General features: G+C 43.8%; 1 protein-coding gene across 2 annotated transcripts in view; it reads right to left on the reverse strand.

Annotated features, from left to right (window-relative positions):
- The window catches only part of LOC118236475 (serine/threonine-protein phosphatase 2A 55 kDa regulatory subunit B beta isoform-like), a 74579-nt gene that overhangs the window by 17706 nt on the left and 30194 nt on the right, over positions 1-26679 (reverse strand). The window contains exon 1 of one of the 2 annotated variants that reach the window (XM_035434905.1): positions 19687-20449. The exons of the other annotated variant lie outside the window; for it this stretch is intronic. Coding sequence (XP_035290796.1) covers positions 19687-19756 — 70 coding nt within the window. The 5' untranslated portion in view covers positions 19757-20449. Of the gene's footprint in view, positions 1-19686; positions 20450-26679 lie in introns of those variants that run through there. 2 annotated transcript variants of the gene reach the window in all.

Consider the following 26679-nt stretch of genomic DNA (forward strand, 5'->3'; position numbering starts at 1 on the left):
TTTTTTGTTTCGTTTTTGTAACATCAGTCTTTTATAATTATTGAATTCACTGTGGTTGAAAAGCTGAGTGAGGCTTTTAGTCTAAAGAGCCTTTTGCCCTTCATTAGATATACTGCTGAAACTGGAAAAACTGAATGGAATGCTTCTGCAGAACCAGCAATACTTTAAACGCAATGGTTCCACAGAACCTGAAATGTTCATAGGATCTCCCATTGTATAAACAGATAAATGGACGAAATGTAAGTTAAGGTGCCCTGTACAGAAACGCCAATAGCCGTGTAATAATGAAAGTGGATAAAGAGAGATTATATGAGCAGTCTTTGGTTCCCTTATGAGTGGAGCTCAGACCACAGAAGCCATTCCAGGGGTCAGAAAGTAAAAGTCCTGCCATGTATTTCATCCACCCCTGAACTCAGCCAGCTGATTTAGCTCTACCTCCTGGCTGAAGATTGGTGCTCATCAGCAAATCCAGGTGACTGGAACAAAATCCTGGGATGAACTTTTACTTTCTGAACCTGGATTGTCCACCTCTGGCTGCCACACACTGCATTTGGAGAAAAATACTGCAGAGCTTCAGTCTGGGCTTCAATTCCAATGCCCCCGCAGTCAGGTTTTACGGTGAACATACGCATTTTACTGACCTGGCACTCCTCCACCAGATGAAAAGCAGAAAGAAGGAAGGAGACTATAAATCACAGGGCCAGCCAGGCTTGAAAAAAAACGAGGGGGGGAATGGGCGGGTCAGAGGTTTGGCTTCGGTAAAAAAAAGTGCTGGACCCTGATAAGGGAAAAAATCCATCCGACGCAATGAGGTGAAGTTTGCCTCTCAGGGACAAGCGTGATGCTAAATCACATGCCCCCATCAAAGAGCGCTCCTTCATGATTCATGCTGATTGGATGGAACATCCCCCAGCCTTACTGCCAGCTGATTGGATGGGAGATTGGATCATTCAGGCTCTTCCACAGGCTGCATCATTCAGGACAGCGGTGTTAAAATATCAGGGGGTAGACGGTTCGGTCTGTGTGTCTCGCTTGTCTGCATTTTACTGAAACGAACCCTGTCCCCCACAGCAAACATCAGTGTCATTTCCACATGTTAATATGTGTGATTGGAATTTCCTTAACTGAACATTCTAATGCTGATGTAACACTCACCACTGGTAACTGAAAGCAGTGCAGTTCTAGAACACTGAATTAGAATTTTGAAAAACAATTTCTCAAAAAAACCTGCTCTTCAAAGGCTTAAATTCACTCTGTAGTGAGCATGCAGGTTGTGGTGATCATGTGATAGGCCACAGGGTAGGGGAAGTGCTTAAGAACACTGTCAGATGAAAAAAAAATTATATATATATATATATATATATATATACACACACTAAGTAGGTCAACAAACAGCCCCCATACAGCTCATGCTAAACCAGAGACAAGTCTCAACTGCACGGTTGTTTATCAGGTTGTATAACCTGATAACATGGGGAAAAAATAAAACAATGTAATTCATCACAAAGTTGCATGCATTTAATCCCTGAGAGGGAATTATGAGAGGGAAATTGCTGCAAAGGTGCACTGTTTGACTGAGGATCTACAGATTAGTGCAGTGCGCGTTTGGTTGAGGATCTACAGATTAGTGCAGTGCGCGTTTGACTGAGGATCTACAGATTAGTGCAGTGAGCATTTGGTTGAGGATCTACAGATTAGTGCAGTGCGCGTTTGGTTGAGGATCTACAGATTAGTGCAGTGCGCGTTTGGTTGAGGATCTACAGATTACTGCAGTGCGCGTTTGGTTGAGGATCTACAGATTAGTGCAGTGCGCGTTTGGTTGAGGATCTACAGATTAGTGCAGTGCGCGTTTGGTTGAGGATCCACAGATTAGTGCAGTGAGCATTTGGTTGAGGATCTACAGATTAGTGCAGTGCGCGTTTGGTTGAGGATCTATAGATTAGTGCAGTGCGCGTTTGGTTGAGGATCTATAGATTAGTGCAGTCGTGTTTGGTTGAGGATCTACAGATTAGTGCAGTGAGCGTTTGGTTGAGGATCTACAGATTAGTGCAGTGCGCGTTTGGTTGAGGATCTACAGATTAGTGCAGTGAGCGTTTGGTTGAGGATCTACAGATTAGTGCAGTCGTGTTTGGTTGAGGATCTACAGATTAGTGCAGTCGTGTTTGGTTGAGGATCTACAGATTAGTGCAGTGCGCGTTTGGTTGAGGATCCACAGATTAGTGCAGTGCGCGTTTGACTGAGGATCTACAGATTAGTGCAGTGCGCGTTTGACTGAGGATCTACAGATTAGTGCAGTGCGCGTTTGGTTGAGGATCTACAGATTAGTGCAGTGCACGTTTGGTTGAGGATCTACAGATTAGTGCAGTGCGCGTTTGACTGAGGATCTACAGATTAGTGCAGTGCGCGTTTGGTTGAGGATCTACAGATTAGTGCAGTGCGCGTTTGGTTGAGGATCCACAGATTAGTGCAGTGCGCGTTTGGTTGAGGATCTACAGATTAGTGCAGTGCGCGTTTGGTTGAGGATCTACAGATTAGTGCAGTGCGCGTTTGGTTGAGGATCTACAGATTAGTGCAGTGCGCGTTTGGTTGAGGATCTACAGATTAGTGCAGTGCGCGTTTGACTGAGGATCTACAGATTAGTGCAGTGCGCGTTTGGTTGAGGATCTACAGATTAGTGCAGTGCGCGTTTGGTTGAGGATCTACAGATCAGTGCAGTGCGTGTTCGGTTGAGGATCTACAGATTAGTGCAGTGCGCGTTTGGTTGAGGATCTACAGATTAGTGCAGTGCGCGTTTGGTTGAGGATCTACAGATTAGTGCAGTGCGCGTTTGGTTGAGGATCTACAGATTAGTGCAGTGCGCGTTTGGTTGAGGATCTATAGATTAGTGCAGTGCACGTTCGGTTGAGGATCTATAGATTAGTGCAGTGCACGTTCGGTTGAGGATCTATAGATTAGTGCAGTGCGCGTTCGGTTGGTGGACGATGTGGGTCAGCGGATCGCCTTCAAGATAATCGGGGATGACCAGGTCACACAACCTGCTTCCCCCGCCTCAGTCCCATCCACTCCGGCTAGGTCCACTCCTCATGTCCATCAAAATAGATATTAAATATCGTCACATAGCAGCTTTTGAAAAAACAATAAAAAATACATTTTTACGTCACAAACAAATGCAAGGGCATCACCTCCTGCCGATCATATTGCAAGTCAGAAGAGAAGACAGCTTGTTTAACGACAGGTACATATCATGCCTGCACGGCTAAATATGAAGACTCCTTCAATAAGTAATAACCGAATAACAAAGCCAATAAGATTGGATTGATTCAAATGAGCTGAATTAAGAGACTGGACCCAGATCTGCAGATTGGTTGCAGCTGTTAAACGCTGCCTTTTTTTTAGCCCTCAGACACGCGATCAGGTGTTTCCTGTCGAAAACTGAGAGCGGGGACCCATCAGGAACCTTCAACCCAGTCGTCTCAGGCAATGTCTCTGGGCAATGCGAGGGGTCAGTGAGATCACAATAGACTCCCCCTTCTGCACTGCAGTGACCCGCTGCAGTAATTGGCTTAAAGAGCCCAGCTAATCCTGCATCCTACCTCCACTGTCAGCATCTCGCAGTTCTCTCAGAGGTATATATATATATATATATACCGCAATGCAACTACATCCCTCCATCCCAATCAATGGATCTGAGAGGTATTAAAAGTCCAGTAACAGTATACTATTTTGGCTATAATGGATGGCTCGTCCGGGGAGAATTACATAATGTACTTCTTTTTTTATTTTTTACTTGGATACTGTAGCATTTCTTGCCACAGCACAGCACAGTACTGCTTGCCTGCGCTCCAGGGTAGGATTCCGGAACCCTCCTCGGAATTCCAGAACCCTCCTCGGCACTCAAGCCCACCTCCTATTGGCTGCAAATTGTGGGTTCCTGTCCGATATTCCGTCGTGCTTTGGGAGTACAGTAAAAACCCAGGAGCAGGAGTTAAGATGGTGGAAGAGCAGAGCTGAAGTCTCTTTCAGAAAACACGCCTGAGGAAGAGGAAGAGGAAGGAGACGTGGTGAGAGTCAGCAGCACCAATAAGTGAGCGCTCTCTCGATTCTGCTGCTTCGACAGGCCAGGGATATTCGGAGTGGGGGAAAAAGACACCCACCGCTGTGGCAGACCCAATCTGTGATTGAATGTTGCCTCATTGTCATAAAGCACTATCTGCTTTATTTTGCTCCATTTCTGTGAACACCTGCCTGCTCCCCTCTGAAATCCAGACTGAATGTGGATCTGTGCGTGTACATCCCCGCACAAAAACACACTGAATCTGTGCACCCTCACAGTGGGAGAAACAGGCGTTTCTATCAGCAGGAGTGCCAACCAGACCATACCCGGCTGGCAGCAACTGCCAGATTTACGGTGCCCACAGGGCATGGGGAACCGCGGTTATCCAAGGCTGCAGCGGCATTAGCATTCAGTACAGCGTGCCTGCCCTGGCGCTGGCTTCCCCTGATTTAAAGTGTGTTCACTGAGTGCCTAACAGCACTCGCTGTGTGTTCATCTGACCACTTTGCACATGCTCTCTGGTAATAACTCTAATACACTGCGTGATTTGAACCCGCAACCCTGCAGCTGTAGCGCAACCCTGTCAACAAAAAAACATGAACGCTCACTCACAGTTCACCATGGTCTTACTTCAGTCTACATAGGCAGTGTGTAAGTGCTCTCTCCAAGGTCACTGGTGAGATTTATGCTTTTTCTGTTGTCTAATAGGGATGTAATATGCTTTTGATCACATGCGATTCAGGGTGTGGCTCAAATTTAGGAGAGGGTTATCCCCAGAGGAAATTTAATAGACACAGACATTTCCTCTGTTATCTAATTACAAATTTAAATTATTGAATCAAAGTATATCACGGTTAATCTTCAAATAGATAGCTGGATATAAATTTTCTTAATTCTGTTCATGAGAACTTGGCTCCTGTAATTTCTGCCTGCATCTGTATTTAGAATCTGCAATTCAATTTAAAATACACATGACTGAAGTAAACCCCTGTCTTTGAAAAAATTACACAAATTATCAGTGAATGAATAATAGATATAGCCTACATTCAAAAAGCTACTCCAGAAAAGGTTTAAGTAATGCACACCACAAACCCGATAGTAGATTAAAGCTGTATGCTTTGGGAGGGACTGATTGTACAGACTGTAATATAAACATAAACTTGTGATGTAAAGTAACAGCACTTTAATTTTTGGGTAATAATCCTGGTAGTCACAACCTCCTTTTTTTGAAAACATTCCTAAATAAACAATGGTACTGTATTGTCCAGAAAGCAGTCAGACTCCTCTGAACAGGAAAATGTCCAGTGTTAATTCTACACTAACAGAGTACATATGAGTCCAATAGGGACTCATTTAACACTGAACATTTCACTGTGTATCTGTTTCGGAATGTGTATTTCCGAGTGCATACAGTTTCCCAGAATCCTCTCTATCCACACTCCAAACACAAATCAGCCTGTGCTGCCACATCATCGGCCAAGGCTGAAATAAATTAAAGCTTGGTGATTGATTGCTGTGGGGAGGGGTTAGGTCTTCCAAAAAATCAATCAATCCCAAAATGAAATTAGAGAGAGAGAGAAGAGAGAGACAGAGAGAGAGAGAGAGAGAGAGAGAGAGAGATGGCGAGATGGCATTTGAACTTATGGCATCTTCAATAGCACTGATATAAGAAATAACAGATTGATGCATTGTTCTCACTGTACACTGTCTGCTCACTATTTGACCTTATCAAAATACAAGCAGATATTGTTAGAAATGGCATCAGGAATTCCTTGGGGAGGGGGGCGGGGGTGGGGGTGGGGGTTTAATAACTGCTCATTCAGGTCATTTAAAAACATTACACACACACACACACTTTTTCTCTCAAACGCACACACACACATTCCACCCCCTCATCATCCACAGTCCCGTTCGCCACGTCTGACGGAAGGAAACAATTTCAGCGGCTGCGTCGTTCTCTGCCGTTATTAGTTCTGGGACTGAACAAACTGCTGTTGGGACTGGTAAATTAGTTTCTGCGAATAGGCAGGAGCACTCGCCCTGGATATCGGGGGCTGCCTGAACACGGGCTATGCTGGGTGTGCATAAACGCACTCAGGCCCTGCAGCTCAATCAATCGGATGACAGTTCGATAAGCAGCGCTCCGAGGGTGGAGGGGAGGGCCTTAACCACATTAACGCCAGTTCAGCCACAGCCACAAGCAGCAGCTTGCAAATGATTCGTAGCAAGAAGCCCAGCGTTCTTCTCTGGGAACACTCCCAGTTTCAGGGTTCCGGAACTTGCCGGTGCTGGCCTGGGCCGATGTATTCTTTTCAGTGGTCTCCTTCTTCTGCGCTATAAAAAAAGAAATAGCTCAATACTGATACTCAAAACATGTCTGCATTTCAATGCTCTCTGACTTTATATTCAGTAAATGTTGAAAGAGGAAAAAAGAGATCATTTTCTCATTTTCCTTAGCAGTAATGGAACAGAAGCTCTGCGAAGGCATTCGTCTTACTGTGATCACAGTAGTGACTGAGAGAGATCCTGGTCTGTGAGTCTGAGGTAGCCCTTGTTTTCAAAAGTTTTCGAAGCAAAAGACTGAAAAATGTAAAATAAAGTTCTGTAGAATATCTGAAAATAAAACAATTTAAAGTGAAGTGTTTGAAAAGAACTCTCAAATTTGTCATCACTATGATTCTGTGCTTGGTATTGTTCCAAGGAAATCAGTTTGTCAGATTATTTGTTTGGTGCTGTCTATGGTACTGAATCCTCCCTCTTACAAGCTCCTCCAGGAGGGCCCTTCAGGAAGCACCCCATAGTGGGAGCCTTTGCTCTAAGCCTTTCTCTGCTGTCTTTATATAAGCACAAGTTCCAAAACAGACCCAAACGAACCGAATTATCTGCACAGGGCTTCTGAATAAGAAACCAATCAAAAGACTCAGGGATCTTGTGCCTGAGATTAAATCGCTTGTCGAAAAGGGGTCACGTTCTGAAATGTTACGCATGCAAAGACCTGTTGTGCCCACCTGTGCTGATTACGTCTTACTCTTGATGTAACACCTGTCTGAGCTGGCTGCCAGTTGGCTGGATGGATGGGGTGCTTAGCGAGGGTTATTCATAGGCATTAATAGGCTCATATCCCCGGATTCAGATGTAAGACTCTGTGAGCGCACGCAGGCCCTAAGGCTTGGTGCAGTGTTTAGGAAGAGGCCTGCTGGGCCTGTTAGTGTCGCTGTGCATTTGGAGTAACAGCATAAAGAGAGCCAGCAGAGTGTGTGTGCTCATCACGGCATCTGAACAGCCCAGCTATGCTGACTCAGCGCGTGTGCGGTGAGCAAGAGGGTGTGTGTGTGTGTGTGTGTGTGTGTGTATGCATGTGTCCGTGAGAGAGAGAAAAAAAGAGAGATTGTCTGTGTATATGTGCATGTGTGTGTATGCGCGTGTGCGAGAGAGAGAGAGAGAAATTGTGTCTGTGTATGTGTGTGAGAGAGAGATTGTGTGTTTGTGTGTGTGCGTGTATGCGTGCGTGTACATTTGTGTGTGTGTGTGTGTATGCGCGCATGTGTGTGTGTGTGCGTGTGTGTGTGTGTGTGTGTGTGTGTGTGTATGTGTGTGTGTGTATGCGTGCGTGTGTATACAGTATGTCAGTATGTCCTGTTGCTGCTGTGAGGTGATTTTCAGCTGTAGGGTAGGGGGAGAATGTAGAGTGGGGGAGGGTTGGTGGTGGTGGTGGTCGGGGGGGGGGGGGGTTCTGAAAGAATAGCATCAGCACTCTGCATGTAATGAACCTGGTGTTGCTGCCTGCATGTCACAGCCCCCCCCCCAGGCCCAGTGCTGCTGTTTGTGTGATTCCAGGTCAGAGGTCGGCAGGCACCTGGGGAACTGTATCTGCTGCCATTCAGGGCGGGGGCAGGGGGCGGGGGCAATCAACACAGGCAGATGTGGAAGCACAGTTTCCATCACTCCACTCAGTCTGGGGAAGGGACACGCACACACACACACACACACACACACATACACATACATACATACATACATACATGCGCGCACACACACACACACACACACACACACACGCACACACACGCATGCACACATCCACACACACACTCACTCTCACACACACACACACACACACACACACACACACACGCATGCACACATCCACACACACTCACTCTCACACACACACACACACACGCACACACACACACGCATGCACACATCCACACACACACTCACTCTCACACACACACACACACACACACACACACACGCATGCACACATCCACACACACACTCACTCTCACACACACACACACACACACACACGCATGCACACATCCACACACACACTCACTCTCACACACACACACACACACACAAGGGAGGGACCTAATTGGTCCGAGGGACCTGGACAATGAGGACAGTCGTACACGTTCACAGGTCTGTACTATGGCCTGTTTTTTTGCCTGGTTTGTTAGGGTGAAAGAAGACTGTTCTTCTTGGTCTAGGAATGGGCAAGGAGGAACATATCTGTTTCTGGTTTTCATGCCAACTTCTGGCCTTGATTACTTAATTAGTCCTAACATTTACGCCATCTGACATATTAGCTACATTAGATAAAGGTTGATAAGAGCATGAATGACAGCCAAAGACTACTCTTGTGTCCCTATATGAAATGTTTTACAGCGATCAAATCTACGAGTAAACCAGTGTTGATGCATGCAGCTAATTAACTCATTTAGCCAGGATAATTGGTGGAAACAAAAATCTGTTGACCCATCCACCCTCCAGGACTGAAGCTGCCCACCCCAGACCATTAGACGCCCCCCCAACCCTTTGGCTTGTAACACTTCAATGGAAGACCACCTTCAAATAATGAGTGTTGTACAAACAGTGATGACACAGTCCAACCCCACGGTCACCATTAGTACAATCTGCATTTAAAAATAGAATAAATCAAATGATTCGGTAGGGCTTTGCTCAACGTCAATAGAGATCAGGAATAATCCTCACTAAGCAGATGAATCAAAATGGTGCTCTCAATCTCCTCTGATAGAGATAAGAAAGACAAAAATGCAAATAAATAAATAAAAATCAGCCTTCTCTAACACTATTGTCAGTTTCCAGTTATTTCACTAAAACTGCACACTGCCAGACGTCGAACACATCTTAACTGAACCGCCAGTCAGTTAGTTTATGCAGCTGGATTTTAATGGAGACATTTAAGGTGAACGAGGAGCGCGGTTAAGACAGGGGGACTGTCATATGCCATGGTAACCGTCCTGCTGTCACTGGGAACCTTTGTTCCTGTCCATTGTTTACACAAAAAGAGCTATTGTTGGTTTTGAGCGGCGTGGAGCCGCAGCCAAACAATGGCCATCGATTACATGTGAGCCCACAAAAAAACCCAAAAAAAAACAGACATGATCCTTTCAATAGAAATGCAGCGCTGGATGAACGCTGGTAAACATCACGTCAGTACTGAAGCCACAGATCACAAATGTGACCCCTGTAAAGGACAAAATTGCATGTGTGTACAATGCATTCTGTGTAATTTTAGTTGCACACAAACGCTATTAAAACGACTGAAACGAGAGGGTGAAACGGAACAAACTTGAAAGGCTGGAACAGAAAAGTGTTTTCAGGAGGTAGAATGTGAGCACACACCTGTGTTTGTGTTGATTCTGGAGAATATTACAGGAAGTTTTACATCAGTGAGGAAGTGGGGTGGAGTGTAATGCCCTTTGACCCCAGTACCAGTCAGAAGAGAACTGGATGTGGGTGTGGCTGGTAGAAGAGATACACGCTGGGATCGTAGTGTCACAGTGCTTTATGTGATTATACGGGTGACCTGTGATGCAAGTTAAAAATACTGAATAGTCTGAAGCAACATTTTCAGAAAAACACAAATGGGTGTTTTCTGGGGAAGATGGGATCAGCTTAGCTATTGCACTTCAACAGTGACTTTGAGTAAAACAAGATTTTTTAAAAAACATTACCCAACCCCCCACAACCTCTCTGCCCCCCCCCCGCCCCCTTCTCCCCACCTACCATACACACACACATACGCTCTTGTGCATTCACATGAGTACTTAACTTACAATCCCAGTCAGTCCCACATATGTGCGCACACCAATTATTCCCCGATTATGCAAAAGCACGTACTTTCAAACACACAGAAACTCCATTGGGAAAGGAAGGCATACAGACAGGAGAACATTGACACTCCAGCATATGTTGGGAAGATATGAGCAAACATGCTAAAATCTCCCACTCCCCCACCCCCCTGCCCCCCACACACACCATCACAAGCAACATCTTCACACTACAATCTACCTCCAGTGAATAACAGCATGAAAAAATGGCATGCACCGCGAGGGCATTATTACATCAGTTTTTGTTTTTTTTTAAACGCGGGAGTGAATTCTATCAGGAATAGACGGGGGCGCGAGAAATGAAGGAGAGCCACTTCTTCCTTCTGATTTATTCCCCCCCTTCAGACTCACCAAGAAAACAATCCACTATTTCAGGTTTAGCCAATTCCCTGGCTGATGTCAACAGTGCGGGGGCTTTATTTATGCTCATCCATCCACCCCCCCGCCCCTCGAACATAGCCCCTCCTCCCCACCCTCTCCATTTCTCTATCTCCATCTCTCCTTTTGAATTTTTGACACCTCCCGGAGGAGTCGACCTAATTTCCTCTCCAGCCAGAGAACGCTGCACACCTCCCTGTACGAAGCTCCCATCACTCAAGGTTTAAAGCGCCCCCCACCACACTACCCCCCTCCCTGCCCCATCAGGAATGAATCACTGAATATGAAACAGCTGAAATGGTGGTTCAGTGTTAAAGACATTTTAATTGGGTGCCCAACCCATCCTGCATGTTACGGTTCAAGCCAACTATGGGTAAGTTCTCTTCTGACCAGTGCAGAGGTCAAAGGTCGGTGTGAGGTGGACTGTTAAATTATAATCTTTCTCTGTGCGCTCCACCCCAGTCCCTCCTCTTCCTGATATCTTGCCCTGTATATTCTCCAGGCTTGACAGAGACACAAGCGTTTGTTTGCGTTCAGTCATCTCAAAAGCCCTCTGCGTCTTTTGGCACAGATGTTTGATAAAGGCCTTCCCCCTTCATGGCTCAACATTGAAAAGATAGAGATGAATGAGGAGACATCAACAGATTTGCTTTATAACTGGGATAAAAAGTCAATTAAAACTGCAACAGATAACCCTTTAATCATTCAGCCAGTTAAAATTTGGTACAAACTGCATGAACTGTTCAAACAAGGATTCCTCTCCCCTAAAACCCCTTTATGGAGAAATAGGCTGCTACCAATGAGCTTTCAGAATAGCAACTTCAGATTATGGTCTGAGAAAGGCATTAGCCACCTAGAACACTGCTATGAGGAAGGAATCTATATGTCCTTTGAACAGTTTAAACAGATAAAGATTTCTTCAGCTATCTGCAACTACGCAACTTTATCAGAGTTAACCACAAAGGCCGGTGGAATTTACCTACCATGACACCTGTGGAACAATTGTGCCATGCTGAACAACCATTATTTAAAACTATCTCTAGGGTGTATGAAGCTCTTATATCGAGTTTATTAATACCTGATCTGGACAGATCCAGACTTAGATGGGAGAAAGACCTGGGAATAAATCTGGATAGGGAAGTATGGAGTGATTTGTGCAGAGATGGTGTTACCTCTACTTCAAACTCTAGATATAGATTGATACAATTTAACTTCCTGCATCAGCTCTATATCGCCCCATATAAACTGCACAAATACAACTCCAATATATCGCCCCTTTGTTTTAGTTGTGGCTTAGATGAGGGAACATTCCTACATTCCACTTGGCAGTGCCCTAAACATCAGGGGTTTTGACAGGGGGTATGTGACACCCTATCCAGTATTCATGGTGTTGACTTTCCATTGCATCCAGAGATTTGTGTACTGGGCAACTTTACTAACTCCAACCTTAAAAATAGCCACGCTATAAGGCTCACAGAAATTTTGCTGGCCATTGCTAAAAAAAGGTATTGCGTTAAAATGGAAATCAGATGCCCCCCTGCCAATTGGAATGTGGCTCTCTGAAATTAATAGCTGTATACCCCTAGAGAAAATAACTTACTGGTTGAGGAATAAGAGTAAAACATTTTACAAGATATGGCAACCCTTTGTGGATTATATGAAAACCTCCCATCACACCAGATTGATTGTGCCTCTGTATAGTCTTCCTGTATTGAGGATGTGCTTGATCATATGATCCTTTTGGTGAGATGTTGCCCTGTGTCTCTCAATGTTTTGTTTAGTTACATTATTTTGTTGTTATTGTGGATGATGTCTATTTGATTTTAATTTTGATTTGTTTATTGTTTGTTTTCTTGTTGACTTTGTCATTTGTTGGTTTTATGCTGTCTGTTATTGTGTTTGGCTTTGAAAAAGCAAAATAAAATATAAAAAATAAAAAAAAGCCCTCTGTGTCCTAGCCTTATTCATGACCTACACAGTATGCTTTACCTGACACAGTTCTCCTTCTTTTCAGATTTCATTTTAAGGAATATTATTCCTTGAAAAAAAAAAAAAAATAGTTTTGTTTGCATTTTTAACCTTATTCATGGCATCTACTTCACTTGAAGCCATTCAACTTTTTCTATTTTGATTTCATTTTAAGGGTCTATTATTCATTACTATTTTTTGCCTTATTTGTGACCTCTGCTGTACCTGAAGCAATTAAGCTTTTTCTGTTTCAATTTTGTTTTAAGCAATATCTTTTTTTCATTTTTTAAAATGTCATCTTTTTCATTTTTGTTCTAATAAAGCACAGCTGAAGTCACCTTGGATAAGGACTCAGATTCAGTGCCTTCATAATGATGATAAGTTCAATACTTCCTGTAATATTATCCTCCGGAGTCACCTTTGGAAATGTAACAGCAGCGGTCATTCATGGAAGCATTTCAGCCAGCTTGAGTGTCACTTACAGAGAGAGGCAATGTAAACGAATGAGCGAATCAGTAAATGGCTTCAGGCTCAGAGTCTGGTGAGAAAGAGGGATTCAGCTTTAATCCTGTAGCATGAGGACTACATTCCTTTTCCAGCTGCCCCATAAAATCAGATAAAACTCGGAATGTCTTCAGCCTTTAAGAAGCAAATAAAATCTAATACATTTTTATTTCTATAGCGCTTTTTACAGAAAACGGTCACAAAAACACTTTACAGAGTGGCAAAAAAGAGCCAAAAAACAGGCCTGAACCCCAAAAAGTAAGTGCATGAGGTAAAAAATAAAAAACTCCCAGTGAGGAGAAAAACCTGAAGCATGCTAAACCATTTTTTGAGCTGCATTGAGGTTTAAAACTTAACATCTTATTTACTTCCGCACAGTGACGTACAGAATTCACAGCTGCCAGACGTGTTACACCACCCCGTTTCCCGTAAGCTCGCTCTGCAACGTCACATTGCTTCGCTTGTTCCCCGCGGTAACTTCTGTTAACTTTCCTTTTTCTCCGTCCTCGTTTAGCGAGTGTTCGCTAAATGAATCGACGCGCTCTGTATTTCGCGGTCGAGCGCTTTGCCAGGTTCCTCAGAAAGCCGTACGTAAAGATCTTTCCGCCTGAGCTCCGGTTCAGGCCTTCAGAGACTTCATTTATGCTGGTGCTTCGTTTTTCTGTTCTGAGATCTTGTATTCTCTCCCCTTGTGTCCTTTCTCCACACCTCAGCCCCCTCCCCATTTAAAGGGACCTCTATAAAATAGTGTTTTGTACAGAATAGAGTTTGTGGTGCAGTGAATCAAACAACGAGAAGAGATTCAGAACTAGGAATTCCACCCATGCAAATGCACCGCCGTTGACTGCACTACACCGAAATTGCTGCTCCCTGCCTTGCATTTTGATCAGTGCTTTCTGTTGAATGGCGCAACGGCGAATATCCTCATTTGAAAGGTCACACGTTCTTTTGTTTCACCTACTCGCCACTCAAATCAGCCATTTTAAACACTTTCCAAATGCCATTACCATCACGTCACAAGCACAAAGACCTGCTACACGTTCTGGTGGGGGGGGCTAGTCCAGGGCAATTGAATCACGGGAGGAGAAGAGATGATTTGAGTGGCATGTTGGAGAGGATTCCAGACGCTTTTGGGGCTTTAAAAGTAGGGTGTTGACATTCTGGAGCAGACTTGGCAAACACACTAAAGCAGGGGTCGCCAATCTTATCCTAAAGGGGCCGGAGTCAGAGCAGGTTTTTGTATCAGCCCAGCACTAAGGAACCTGCACACACAACAGCCTTTCTCCGATGAGATTGGGGATCTCTGCTCTAAAGCATATTCACCAGCGGTCCCCTTCCGCAATGGTGTGCCTGGCTCTCCCATGAATCAACAGTCCTGTCCGAGAGAGTAAAGTTAATCCGGGTTAATCCGAGCCTCAGATGCCAGGTTCAGACTCCCCAGTCATTAAAAACCCAGTGGCAGTCATGGCTAAGGGTGGGGCGATTAAACCCTCTCTCCTCTGCCAAATTCCCAAGATACACTTCTCAGAGTGAACTCCTCGGACCAATCAGATGAAGACTCGTGAGACAACCTAAAATGGCAGCTCTGGCTCTTGGCTGCATTTCAAAACATTGATGACTTGCAGGAAATAATCTGAGGTTATGAGCCCCTGTTTAAGGCCGACTCATTTTATGTATTAACCCTATGGGGAATGCCAACTGGTATCGGAGCCAGACTATGGACAAATAATTATTTGAAGTACTTTTAAAAGTCTCAATTTTTGTAATGGCTGGCTGTTCAAAATGTTTCACTTCACTGGGATGTTTAACGTTATGTTAGTGAACGGCGAAAATGAGAGCTAGATCATGTGTGAAAATATTTAGGCATGCTGTATGAACCGTTTGACCTGCCTCTGTGATGTCTGGAACACAAGGTTGACTGCCCCCCCCCCCTCCCCCTCCCCCCCCCCTCCTAGGTCCCAGCATGGCTTGTGCACTGAGCAGTGCATGCTGGGTACTTAAGCTCACCAATCTATCACAGATCACTGATCCCACTGCACATGTGCACAGTTTGTCTCCGCTCGGAGCACCGGGGATTAGCCACAGACATCAGACGTCAGAGGCAGACGTGCCCGGAAAGGCATCTTCACAAAACGATGCTTCCTGCAGGTGTGATGCAGGTCTAGCTGATCCCTTACAAACTCAGACAGGGTTTGGGGTAGGGACAGGCAGCACATCTGCGGACTGGGTCGCTTCGAGCAGCACTTTGTTTTTGGACAGGCCTGCCTGTCTGCAATCAGACCCTTCTTACTTGGGATGGGCGTAATTAAAGTACCACCTCTCCCTGCCTGGTCTCTTGAGAGCTTTCAGAAAATGACAGTTATTTTTGTTTATGACTCAAAATTCCGTGCTTATTCAAAAAAAAGCCCTCTATTACCACCCTCCAAAGTGTAAATAGTTAACCTTGGTGATTAGAGTAGAAAATAAAGTAGGGGAAAGGAGCTCAATGAAAGCAAAAGCATTTTTTCAGTATTTGTGTTTGAACTTGAACCACTGACTCCTCCCTTTTTCCTGTGCCTTACTTGGGGGGAGGGATTCTGGGTAGTGTAGTCAACTTTTATGTTGCTTCTCTTCTTCATTTGTATCATGTTAATGCAAACGTAATGACCTTAGTTACATTTCAGTTAACACTTCCTATGATTGCAAAATTATGTGGGCATCTTTACTGACCCGGAGGTTTCCACAGTGCCCCCTAATGGTACTCCCACATGGCGCGTGCGCCATCTGCGATGGCGTTTTTCATGGAACAGTCAACAGCGGAAACCAGCTGCCAATTGGCGAGCTGAAGGAAAAGTGCGTTAAGGTCCCTTAATAAATGCATGAGCCATAATTTATTCATCTGATTGTTACGAGCTATCTTCCCATTGTGGGAATAAGGGGGTTACCCCCCCCACTGCCCCCACTGCCCCCCCTGCCCCCAACCCATAGCTTCCTCCAGCATTTCTTATCTAGTTCCTTCACTTCTAATCAATCCTGCAGGGAGGCTGTATTGGGCCTGCTGTTAAAATGCATAAGCGCAGCTACACTAGTGTACTGTACCACATGGCAAGCGAGTAGTTTAGGATTAAAGGCTTCAATCTGCAGAAAGCAAATAGTAGCTATCAAGCTTAAAATATATATATAACACTGCTATTCTATTACCGCAGGGTGAGATTCAGCTTGCAAGGCCAAGTTTTTCCCACAGTGCGCAGGACGACCTGCTGCCGTGGGCTATGCGTGGCAAATTGTGGTCGCTCACTCACTCACTCATGGACGACCTGAGAGGGACGTTTGGTAGGAAGGACGCATGCGCAGGTGGTGCTTCGTTCAGTAGGACGCATGCACAGGTGCATCTCCCAAAAATCGCCACTTCGAACAGCACGAGATTTTTAAGCACAGCTTTATCGCTTAACATTACTTTAGCTAACCCTAACATGTTAGCGTTTCTATGCCATGCTTATGACAGTTGGCTTTATGGTGTACAGTTACCTGGCAAACACACCACCAACCGTCCAATGTACTGCGGGTGCCTCTCCAAATTTACAGAGAGGACAGGGCATCTCTCAGGAAGGACCAATCCTTGTTAAATCTTTAAGGTGTGAGGTCCCAATATCTGAATAGAATGTTCTTAACTGAACATTCTAATGCTGATGTCACAATCACTACTGGTAAGTGAAAGCAGTGGAGTTAGTTCTAGAACACTGACTTAGAATTTTGAAAAAATGAAATTCCAAAAAATCTGCTCTTCAAAGGGTTAAAAAAAAAAAAATTTTTAAAACCAGGAGCAAATTCCCTCTTTCTCATTTCCAGGGAGTCACCTCTGCACAGTCAGAGGGAAGGAAAGGCTTTGTTCCACACGCTCTTGCTAATGCCCACTTAGCGCCGGGGGCTAGGCCCCATGTGCGTCTGGGCTCCTCTCACGCGTGCCTGGACACAGATCCCATAATGCGCTGAGTAAAGGAGGACCTGAGTTTTCCAACCGATGAATGAGAAAGCACTCGCTGCATTATTAAAGACGCAAAGTCTGGAGGGAAATGGGGGGGGTGGGGGGGGTACCAGAGCGGATGGGGGAAAGATGGGGTTGGAGTTAGCAGGGGCCAGGCCTGCCACTGGGTCACTGGGTGAATGGAGGCTGGTTAAAAATGTACTCGCTCTGCATGCTGGGACATGTAGTCAAACAGTGGGCCCCATGTAGCCACAGCTGTTGGAGTAAGAGAAGGAGAGTGAGAAAATTTGGAAGGAGGAGGGTGATGGGGTTAAGGGAAAGTGATGATGATGGTGGAATTCTAGAGTACATCCTTGCAGCATCAAGTCCCTCCGTTCAATGGATAGATGAGATCATCAAAACCTGTTCTTCTGGGCCAAACAGAAGGTCCCACTCCTATTTTTTTCAGTTGGGTGGGTGAACCTAAACAAAAGAAGTTTGCACCCTGATGGGGAAATGCTGTTGATGGCGAATGCCAATGCGTGTTCCATTTCCGTGTTTCTGATAAAATAATGAATTAATTAAACAGCTTCAGAACAGGCCCTCCTGTTTGGGATGCAGGATTAAACCTGAGCTATGTTGGGGTTAATCTAGTCCTTCTGTCTCAAGACGTCTCTCAACCAAGATTTCCACCCCTCTAGATGTTTAGATTCTGGTTTTTGCTCACTGGGTTATTACCACATCTAAAGGATTTTATCAACTCAATGAGTCCAACTCACATGTCAGTTATAGCCCAGGGTAAGGAAAGCTTTGGAAAAAAAATCTCTGAGGTACAGAAGATTTCCAGTTTGCTGAAACATTTATTCAGACAATGTCAGAGCAGAAACCGGCACACTCTCAGATCCAGCCAGCCTCTGCTTCAGCCTTCCTGTGTATCTGTGAAGTGACTTTGGGGGAAGAAAGATCCCAGTGAGAGTTTACCTTTCCACTTCATCAAAGTTCCAGTGCTTGAGTTCTCTCCTTTTCAAGACAGAACCGTGCTCAGACAATGCTGTGCTGTGTTGAGCTGTGCTGCATTGTGTTGGGCTGTGCTGCATTGTGAAGTGCTGTGTTATGCTGTGCCATGCTGTGTTGAGCTGTGCCATGCTGTGCTGTGCTGTGTTGTGCCATGCTGTGTTGTACTGTGTTGAGCTGTGCTAGGGCAGAATAGCCAGGGCTAATTAAGAGGTGTGAAAATCACACCTTGGTTTTTATCCACCTTCAGAAATCAAACTGAGTCGAAAGGCTCTGATACGTGTGTAGCACAACCCCATGCCAAGTATTATCCTACTATACAGCCTCATCATCTGCAATGATCCACCTGTTCTGCCTGATTGTTTTCTCCACATAATCTATTATTCTCTGCCTCCTTCCTCTACACACACTCCGCCTCTCTACCCCCTGAGTGGCTGGTCCTGGCTGATCTCAAATTCCTTCACCTTGGAAAAAGGCCACCGTTTCCCCGCAGTGCATTACCGGACTACTGGAAGGCCACAGTACTGGGCTGTCACCACTTAGAGCGTATCAAAACGGTCAGTTTTTTCACAGGACTACGGAGACGGTCCGCTTAGTGCACAATACAGTGAGCGCCGTATCTCATCTACCGGGACACGGGAGCTTTCGGTTATTAATGATAATCACAATGTATGAAGCCTGCACGAGCTTTTTCTCCCTTTGTGTTGTCCCCCTGATACGACTGAACGATTTGCGTCGCGTTTCGCGCAGATGGGCACTGTCTGCAGTAACCACGGGAACGGGACATTATCTAGGACTATCCCTCCTCATTGGACCGCTTTTAACTAAAGCTACTTTCCATCGGACAGTAGGTGACCTGGACAAGCGTATTTAGACTTGAGAAGAGATTAGCTCCTGCTGTTATAACCGGCTAATACCCCTACAGTTGTAGGCCTATGGGCCAGCTATTTTCACCTGTGCGCCGGTTTCCCGTTAATCATAGGAGTTGGCAGCTTGAAGAAATTTATAAGAATCTGTAAAAGCATGGACATAGTTCACAGTTCGAGTTTTTTTTCCATCTAAAATATTTCAAAACAATCACCAGAAACAAACAGCTTTTTCTCTCGATATTAACTCAACGAAAAACGTGCTTTTATGCCCCTTCCATTATTAAATAAAAAGTTTTATTTTTTATTTTTTTATTACCAAAACTAACATTTCAAGTCTGCTCTATATATCAGAACGTTAGCTTAATATAGAAGTATTAATTTACGAGAACTGTTCAGTCCCCCGTTAATTCACCACATGTGAGCGCATCATTTTTTTCCCGTTTAAGAGTTCGCTGGTAGCCCGCACCACCCCGCTGCGCATTGAGCATAATTTACTGACCCGTGACATGCAGTCTATCGGTGTTAGCTAAACACTTACGAAAAACATTGTCAACTTTCTCTGCAGCCAGAACATGGATGCGACTGAATAACATTTGGATACGGACTATCCCGTCGTGTTGCTTGTTTTGGCATGATTCACGTTAAACCTCAAGGTGGGTCCCACGATTGTCGCACGAACTGACACTTAACTTCATTGCTAGTAGTCCCATAAAGTTCCTTCCTCATGACATATGTTTATGCATTTAATCGTGACCATTTAAAAATCGTTATAATTATCCATTGTTATAATTCATACACATAGGGCAGCCTTACCTTCGGTTGCATAGTTGTGGTCGCGAAGGAAGCTGCTGTTGATTTTACGGGTGTCGGTATCTTCATCCATTTATGATATCGTTACTTAGCAGACAAATGCGTGCCCATGGTCCTGAACCAGCAACGTGAGCAGAGGGTTCGAGCACGCGGCAGGTTGCACGTCGGAGAAAAAAAACCTGTCTCCAAGGATACCACAGAAATGATTAAAAACTATAGAACTAAGCAATTCCTGGCCGTGGTGCTCCGGGGGGCGCCCACGTGAGCAGAAGCAGCGGCTTCGCGCAAGGTGCAACTAACCTGACCGGGTTAGACTTCCGCTGCTCGCTCGGTGTAAAAGGACGACATCATAAACTTCAAATATATCTATAAAAGCGGCTACAGCAACGCTATAAAACGAACCAACAAAACTGACGTTGGTATAAGCACGGGCGCGAAGAGAGCATACCAGCGATAAAAGTCAAATGAAACCCAGTGCGTATTTGCAGGTCTGTTAATTATCGAGAGCCGATAAATCTCCCGACTGGGTGACTTGCGTTTTGGATAAGGATTTTTAGACTGCAGCAGTGTGCTGACGGGGGATTGTGCGTCAGTCAGCTGGCATCCCGAGTTCGGGTTCCTCCTGTCGTTTCGATTGCCCGGTTTGTCCCCCCCCCCGGTGTCGTTCTATGGCTGCGCCGAGTGCTGCATGAAAGCGCTGGCGTTGCTACAATCCCACCACACTGCGTTACGGAAGGCTCCTCCCCGTACAGATTGCCGGTGTCGGACTGCGTCAGCATCACCGTGATAGCACATGCGGGGGTTAGCGTCCCCCGAAGCGGGCGGCACACTGACACTTCGCACTGGGAAATGGCATCGGGCTGCGGGGAAGAGTGTGGTTGGGGGGGGGGGGGGGGGGGGGGGGATATTATGCATTAAGCTGAACGTTAATGCACTCGGAGAATATTTTCAACCATAATGCACCACGATGACTCGATAGCGGGGTTTGCGGCTATTGTGCGTTCTCAGATTTAGTATTAGCCGCTCACCGTGGCAGTAGGCTAATAGGTTTCAAAATTAGTAACTCAGCTGGTATTCTGCAAGAGGGATGCCACTGCAAAAATGCTTGTGACACTTAATTGCTACAACCCTACCCCCCAGACAGTGCTATATTTTATATAAGCGGTGTACGAACAGGGTTAATTCCCAAATTCATCTGCACATCTGGCATTTTGCACCATTGAAATGCAGCAGATACACATTAATCAGATTTGGAGTCTCGCCGTCGCCTATAACAACTGTGGAAAGCAGTGCTCCTACGTGGTTCTTTAAATATCTGTCTCCGCGAGGGCTTTCACGGTCTAGCCTACGCGATTTTCCGATCCCAGGCTGTGTAGCCTATTTAAATCCTGGGAAATATCTGGTGTTATTATGTTCACAGGTCTACAATCCCATTCAGTCCCGAGTAAAAACGCGAATGTGTTTCTTAAGTAGGCTGCCCTGCCTTAGCCGTCTTGTCGTCAAGACCCTTGAAAATCGAATTCAGGATTCCCCTATAAAGAGTCATGATGCGTATCTGTTCGTGATGTCCCCGCAATCAGCCTCGGTATAGTACAAAGTGAAACAGTGTTCGGCCGCGCACGCTATTTAACAGTCCGCTGCCCCTTCTTTCTACTGCTGGAGGAGATAAATTGGACACATTATCTACACCACCGATAATCTGGTAAACCAGTACTAGGCTACTGTGCGGGTGCACTGGTCGGGATCATTCAAGCCTTTCCCCCGCTGAATATTACTTCCCTCTTAATCAGACCTCGCGAAATGAACATATATCTGCATCAGTTCATTTCAATGGGGGCATGGGTCTTTTTTTCTCTATCTAAAATTATCTAAATTATTATTTAAATGTAGTAACAGAGAGGCTGTCGGTTTCAGTCAATGCCATTTAAATCTTATGATAATTCCCTGCGGTATCAAGCACGAGGAGGATTAATAGGCATTGATTTTCACCATAATCACTGAACTGGGGAAGAGCTCTATTCGACAAAGCCGTTAGACATCGCAGGTATTTGCTCAGATGAATGGTTTTAATGGGCTAATTTTACAACCCCTTAAAGACCCTGTGCAGTCAAAATCATGACTTTAAAATACTTAGGCTATATTATGACCAAAGACTATAAGGTTACTTACACATTGATTTTAAAAGTATTCCATACATGAATGTAATGAAATAGTTTTTTTTCCCCTAAAAACTATACAATGCTCAACATTGGCGCCTGGTGGAGTATTTGGTATTGGTGGTTTTGAGACCCAATTCGTGACGTCACGAATGTTTTAATTTGTATTGACCAATGTGCGGTGGCCAAAACACTCACCCACTATGAATATTTATGTAGTGTGCGCTCCCAAGTTCACAAGCCATGAGCAAATTCTCAAATACACATTGCGCAGGTCTGCTGCTAACATTAACTATCCAGTTCAACAATGCCTGATTAAAGATTTCAGAGATAGGAATGCATCTTTTCACGCCTTGCCAAAAGATCCAAGTCTCTGAAAGGTCTGGATCGATTATATAGAAAAACAAAACAGTGCACAGTTAGAAATAGCCTACCAAAGGTGACAAAATTGTGCAGTACACATTTTACCCCTGATTCATTCTACAATTATGAACAGAAGAGGATGCCATGGCCAGATTATGGACCGGGCCAGTGCACCGGGGCCTCGGACTGCCAGGGGGCCTCCAAGCCTCAGGCCGCGTGCGGTGCGTGGCCCAAGACTTCCGAAGGAAGTTGAACGCCAGGGCCCTCAGTGCACACAGCGCAAGCTGACCACTAGGCCCCTGGGTGCTAATAGCATGAGCTAACCACTAGGTCCCCCGGGCCCCTCATCGCTTACAATGTGAGGGCCCCCAGACCCCTTGGTGCTTAAAGAGTGAGCTGACCACTAGGGCCCCTAGGCCCCTGGGGCTTAATGTGTATCTGACCACTAGGGCCCCTGGGCACCTAAAGTGTGAGGGTACCTGGGCCCCTCGGTGCTTAAAGCATGAGCTGACTACTAGGGCCCCTGGGTGCTTACAGTATGAGTTGACCACTAGGGCCCCCAGGCCTCTCGGTGCATACATTGAGCGTAACACCTGGGCCCCTTGGTACATACAGTGCATGCTTAAAACGAGAGCCTCTCAGAGAGTACAGTGCTGTACAACTGAGCCACTGGTTGGCACACTACAATATGCTGTGGCATGATACAATATTCACCAACAAGTCTGTTCATTGTGCATAACAGGACAGTTTGAAGGACGTCATATTATGGCAAGCCGTTCGTTATTTGACTTACCGTAACTAGCCATCCCTTTATTTTAGCTAGCTGCCCATTTTCCCTAGCTAGCTGCCCATATGATTCAGCTTGTTAACAGAAATTAGTTAGCTCATAGGTGTAGAATTCGGGGGGACGCAGGGAATACGTCCACCTCAATATTTAGAACACTTGCATTTGTCCCCCCCAATAAAAACATGAAAGAAGCATTTCCACCATAAATTCATGCAGAAAAAGGCACAAATTGGTGCAAAAAAATTCACCAGAATGCAGGAAATGAAGTGTTTGATGCTCAAAATTTCCTGGGGGATGACCCCCAGACCCCCCACTTAATGTAGTAGTAGTAGTAGTAGTAGTAGTAGTAATTGATTTTGGGCCTTATTAACAATTTTCCAAAAAGAATGCACATAGAAATAAATACATAACAATAAGGCATTAAATTAAAAGGAAAACAAAAAATATTGACCAAAAAGGTGTAGACTGAAGATTTAGCTTATTATACCTACCCTTTTTACATAACATATGCTAATAGGCAACCCTTTCACTACTAGGTTTAGGCTATACAAAAACAAAACAGAACAGAAACCAAAACAAAAGTTCCAAACGTTTCATACACAATAATGATCATAACTCCGTTTTATATTTGTTTACCACATTATTTTTTTTTTTGCAAAGTGAACTACACATTCTTAATTCCTTGTCACAACTATTCCACAATTAACCCCTTTGACAGATATACATCTCATCTTTATATTTGTCCTTACCCTTGATTTTTTAAACATACCTATTCCCCTAATTTCATACTGGCTCTCTCTAATTTCAAACAACCTCTGAATACAGTTAGGAAGCAAATTATTTTGTGCTTTGTACATTGTCTGTGCAGTTTTAGGATCAACTAAATCATAAAATTTTAAAGCATGAAAGTTAATAAATAGTGCGTTGGTTGGTTCGTAATAATCAGTTCAATTTACAATTCTTATAGATCTCTTCTGTAGGGTGAAAATTGGATAAGTGCTGGTTTTGTATGTATTTCCCCATACCTCCACACAGTAGGTAATGTATGGAACTATGAGAGAACAATACAGTATATATAGTGATTTCTGATTCAAGATATCTTTAGTTTTATATAATATTGCAATGGTTTTAGACATTTTTGTTTTCACATTATTTATGTGTGGTTTCCAGCATAATTTATGGTCAATTATCATGCCCAGACATTTATTTTCATAATCTATTTCAACATCATTTATTATAATTTTTACTTGATTATTCATTTGCCGATTACCAAATATTATAAACTTTGTTTTACTTAAATTCAGTGACAACTTGTTAATATCAAACCATTTCTTTAAGACTTTCAATTCCCTTTCCACTGTATTCAGAAGCCCTTCCAAACCTTTCCCGGAGCAATATAAATTAGTGTCATCAGCAAATAAAACAAATTTTAACAATTTAGACACTTAACAAATATCATTTATATACAATATAAACAGTTTAGGGCCTAGCACAGAACCTTGTGGAACCCCACAAGTAACCTTCAACAAATCAGATTCAATGTTATTTATTTGTACATATTGATGTCTATCATCGAGGTAACTACTTAGCCATGAGTGTGCTATTCCTCTAATACCATATCTCTCCAGTTTCTTCATTAATAAGCCATGATCAATGGTATCGAATGCTTTTTTTAGGTCTAGAAACACCCCCACAGTATATTCCTTGTTGTCCATTGCAGTAGAAATCTCTTCTACCAGTTCCATCACTGCCATTGAGGTGGACCTATTAGCTCTAAAGCCATACTGACGGTCACTCAATAAATTGTGTTTTTCTATGAAATTATCCAATCTTTGCACAAATAGTTTTTCTAAAATTTTTGAGAACTGGGAAAGCAGAGAAATTGGTCTATAATTGGAGAATATATGTCTATCTCCACTTTTATAAATAGGAATGACTTTTGCTGTTTTTATTTTGCTGGGAAATATACCTGTTTGGAAGGCTTGATTGCAGATATGTGTCAATGGTTTCACTATACATTCTATAATATCTTTTACTAACGACATATCAATTTCAGTCCAATCAGTGGACTTTTTATTCTTAAATTTTTTAACAATGTCAAGTATTTCCTTTTCATCAGAACCTCTAATAAAGATGGATTAGGAGTTTTTATGAACAATGTCTTCATCTACACCATCCCTATTTCTCGGCTTCGCAATCTTGTTTGCTAAATTGTATAATTGTTAAATTCATTGGCAATTTCTTTAGTTTTATTTATAATTGTATTGTTATCATTTACAAAGTAATTTGGTTTGTATGCTTTTCCAGTACCCTTTTTAATTAGGCTGTTAAGCACTCTCCATGTTCCTTGGGTGTTACTCCTATACTCCATATGTGTATATGCTCCAATAGTTTGTGATAATGCTCTTTCTTATTAGATCTCATAATACTTATTAATTTATTTTTATATATCTTATATTTGTTTTCTGCTTCTATTGTTCTATGTTTTAAAAATCTCCTATATAATACATTTTTCTTTTTACATGCGTTCTCTATCCCCTTGGTAATCCATGGCTTGTCCACATATTTGTGCTTCCTTGTGAGTTTTCTTAATGGACAGTTTTTTTCATAGAGCACAATTAATGTGGACAAAAAAGCCTCATAGGCTTTGTTAGGATCATCAATAGCATAAACCTCGTTCCAGTTTTGTTTCTTTAGGTCCACCTCGAGGGCAGCGATGGCTTCTGGTGTTCTGTGTCGAATCAGTTTACAAGTGTTATACCTATTTTCATTTTTTATACTACTACTAATGTGTCCCCCCAATGTTCAAACTAAACCTATTCCACTGAGTTAGCTAGCTGCCATTTTTGCCAGCTAGTTGCCCTTACAACCAAATTAGCTGCACTAAAAAGCCAGCTAGTTAACTAGCTATCGGCCTAAAACTCAGCTGTCTAACTAGTTAGGTGGCACATAACTTAACTAGTTAGTTAGGTGCCATTTCTTTGTGTGAAAGGGGTATAAGATAAAGGGGTAGCTAGCTACAGTGGGGTGAATAAATGTTAAAACAGCATGCCATAGTCATGATGCTTAAATCAAAGCTACTAGCTAGCTAACTATTAGTGCTATTAGTTCAAAACTACTATTAGTTCAAAAATATGGGATGCTGTGGCCGTGGGAATAAAAACCTCATTGAGAGCTTATTAGCTAGCCAAAATGAACAAGTATGCTAAATGCACATTGTGGTGTTGTTACACACTAGCACACTGTTTAGTGGTTATCATTTAATATTGTTGTTGGGGGGGGGGGCCTCCAAAAGACGTGCCCAGGGGCCTCATGGGACCATGATCCGGCCCTGGGTTTCGCCAAGACAACGTTTCTAAAGCCAGATGCTGTGCCAATTATCAATCAAGATCAAGATAAGGTCTGTTTGTCTTTTTACTTTAGGTGTTTTATGCATGCTACCTAGCTCAATGTGCATGAAACGCAACGCAGCTAACTAACCCAACCAGGGAATCCTAGATAGCTTTGATGCTATCGATAATCTAATTATCCTTTGCTTAATACGATCAGTTAACATGTTAGCTAACAACTGACATTACATGGAGTGAGCGCTGATCCTGGTCAGTGGGAGTGAGCGGCCGGGCTGTCAATCAAAAGTGAAAGCATAAATAATTAGAACAGAACTGACACGCCCAGCCAGTCTTGAGTCTG

The sequence above is a fragment of the Anguilla anguilla genome, chromosome 9 (assembly GCF_013347855.1).
Source record: "Anguilla anguilla isolate fAngAng1 chromosome 9, fAngAng1.pri, whole genome shotgun sequence".
Taxonomy (NCBI): domain Eukaryota; kingdom Metazoa; phylum Chordata; class Actinopteri; order Anguilliformes; family Anguillidae; genus Anguilla; species Anguilla anguilla.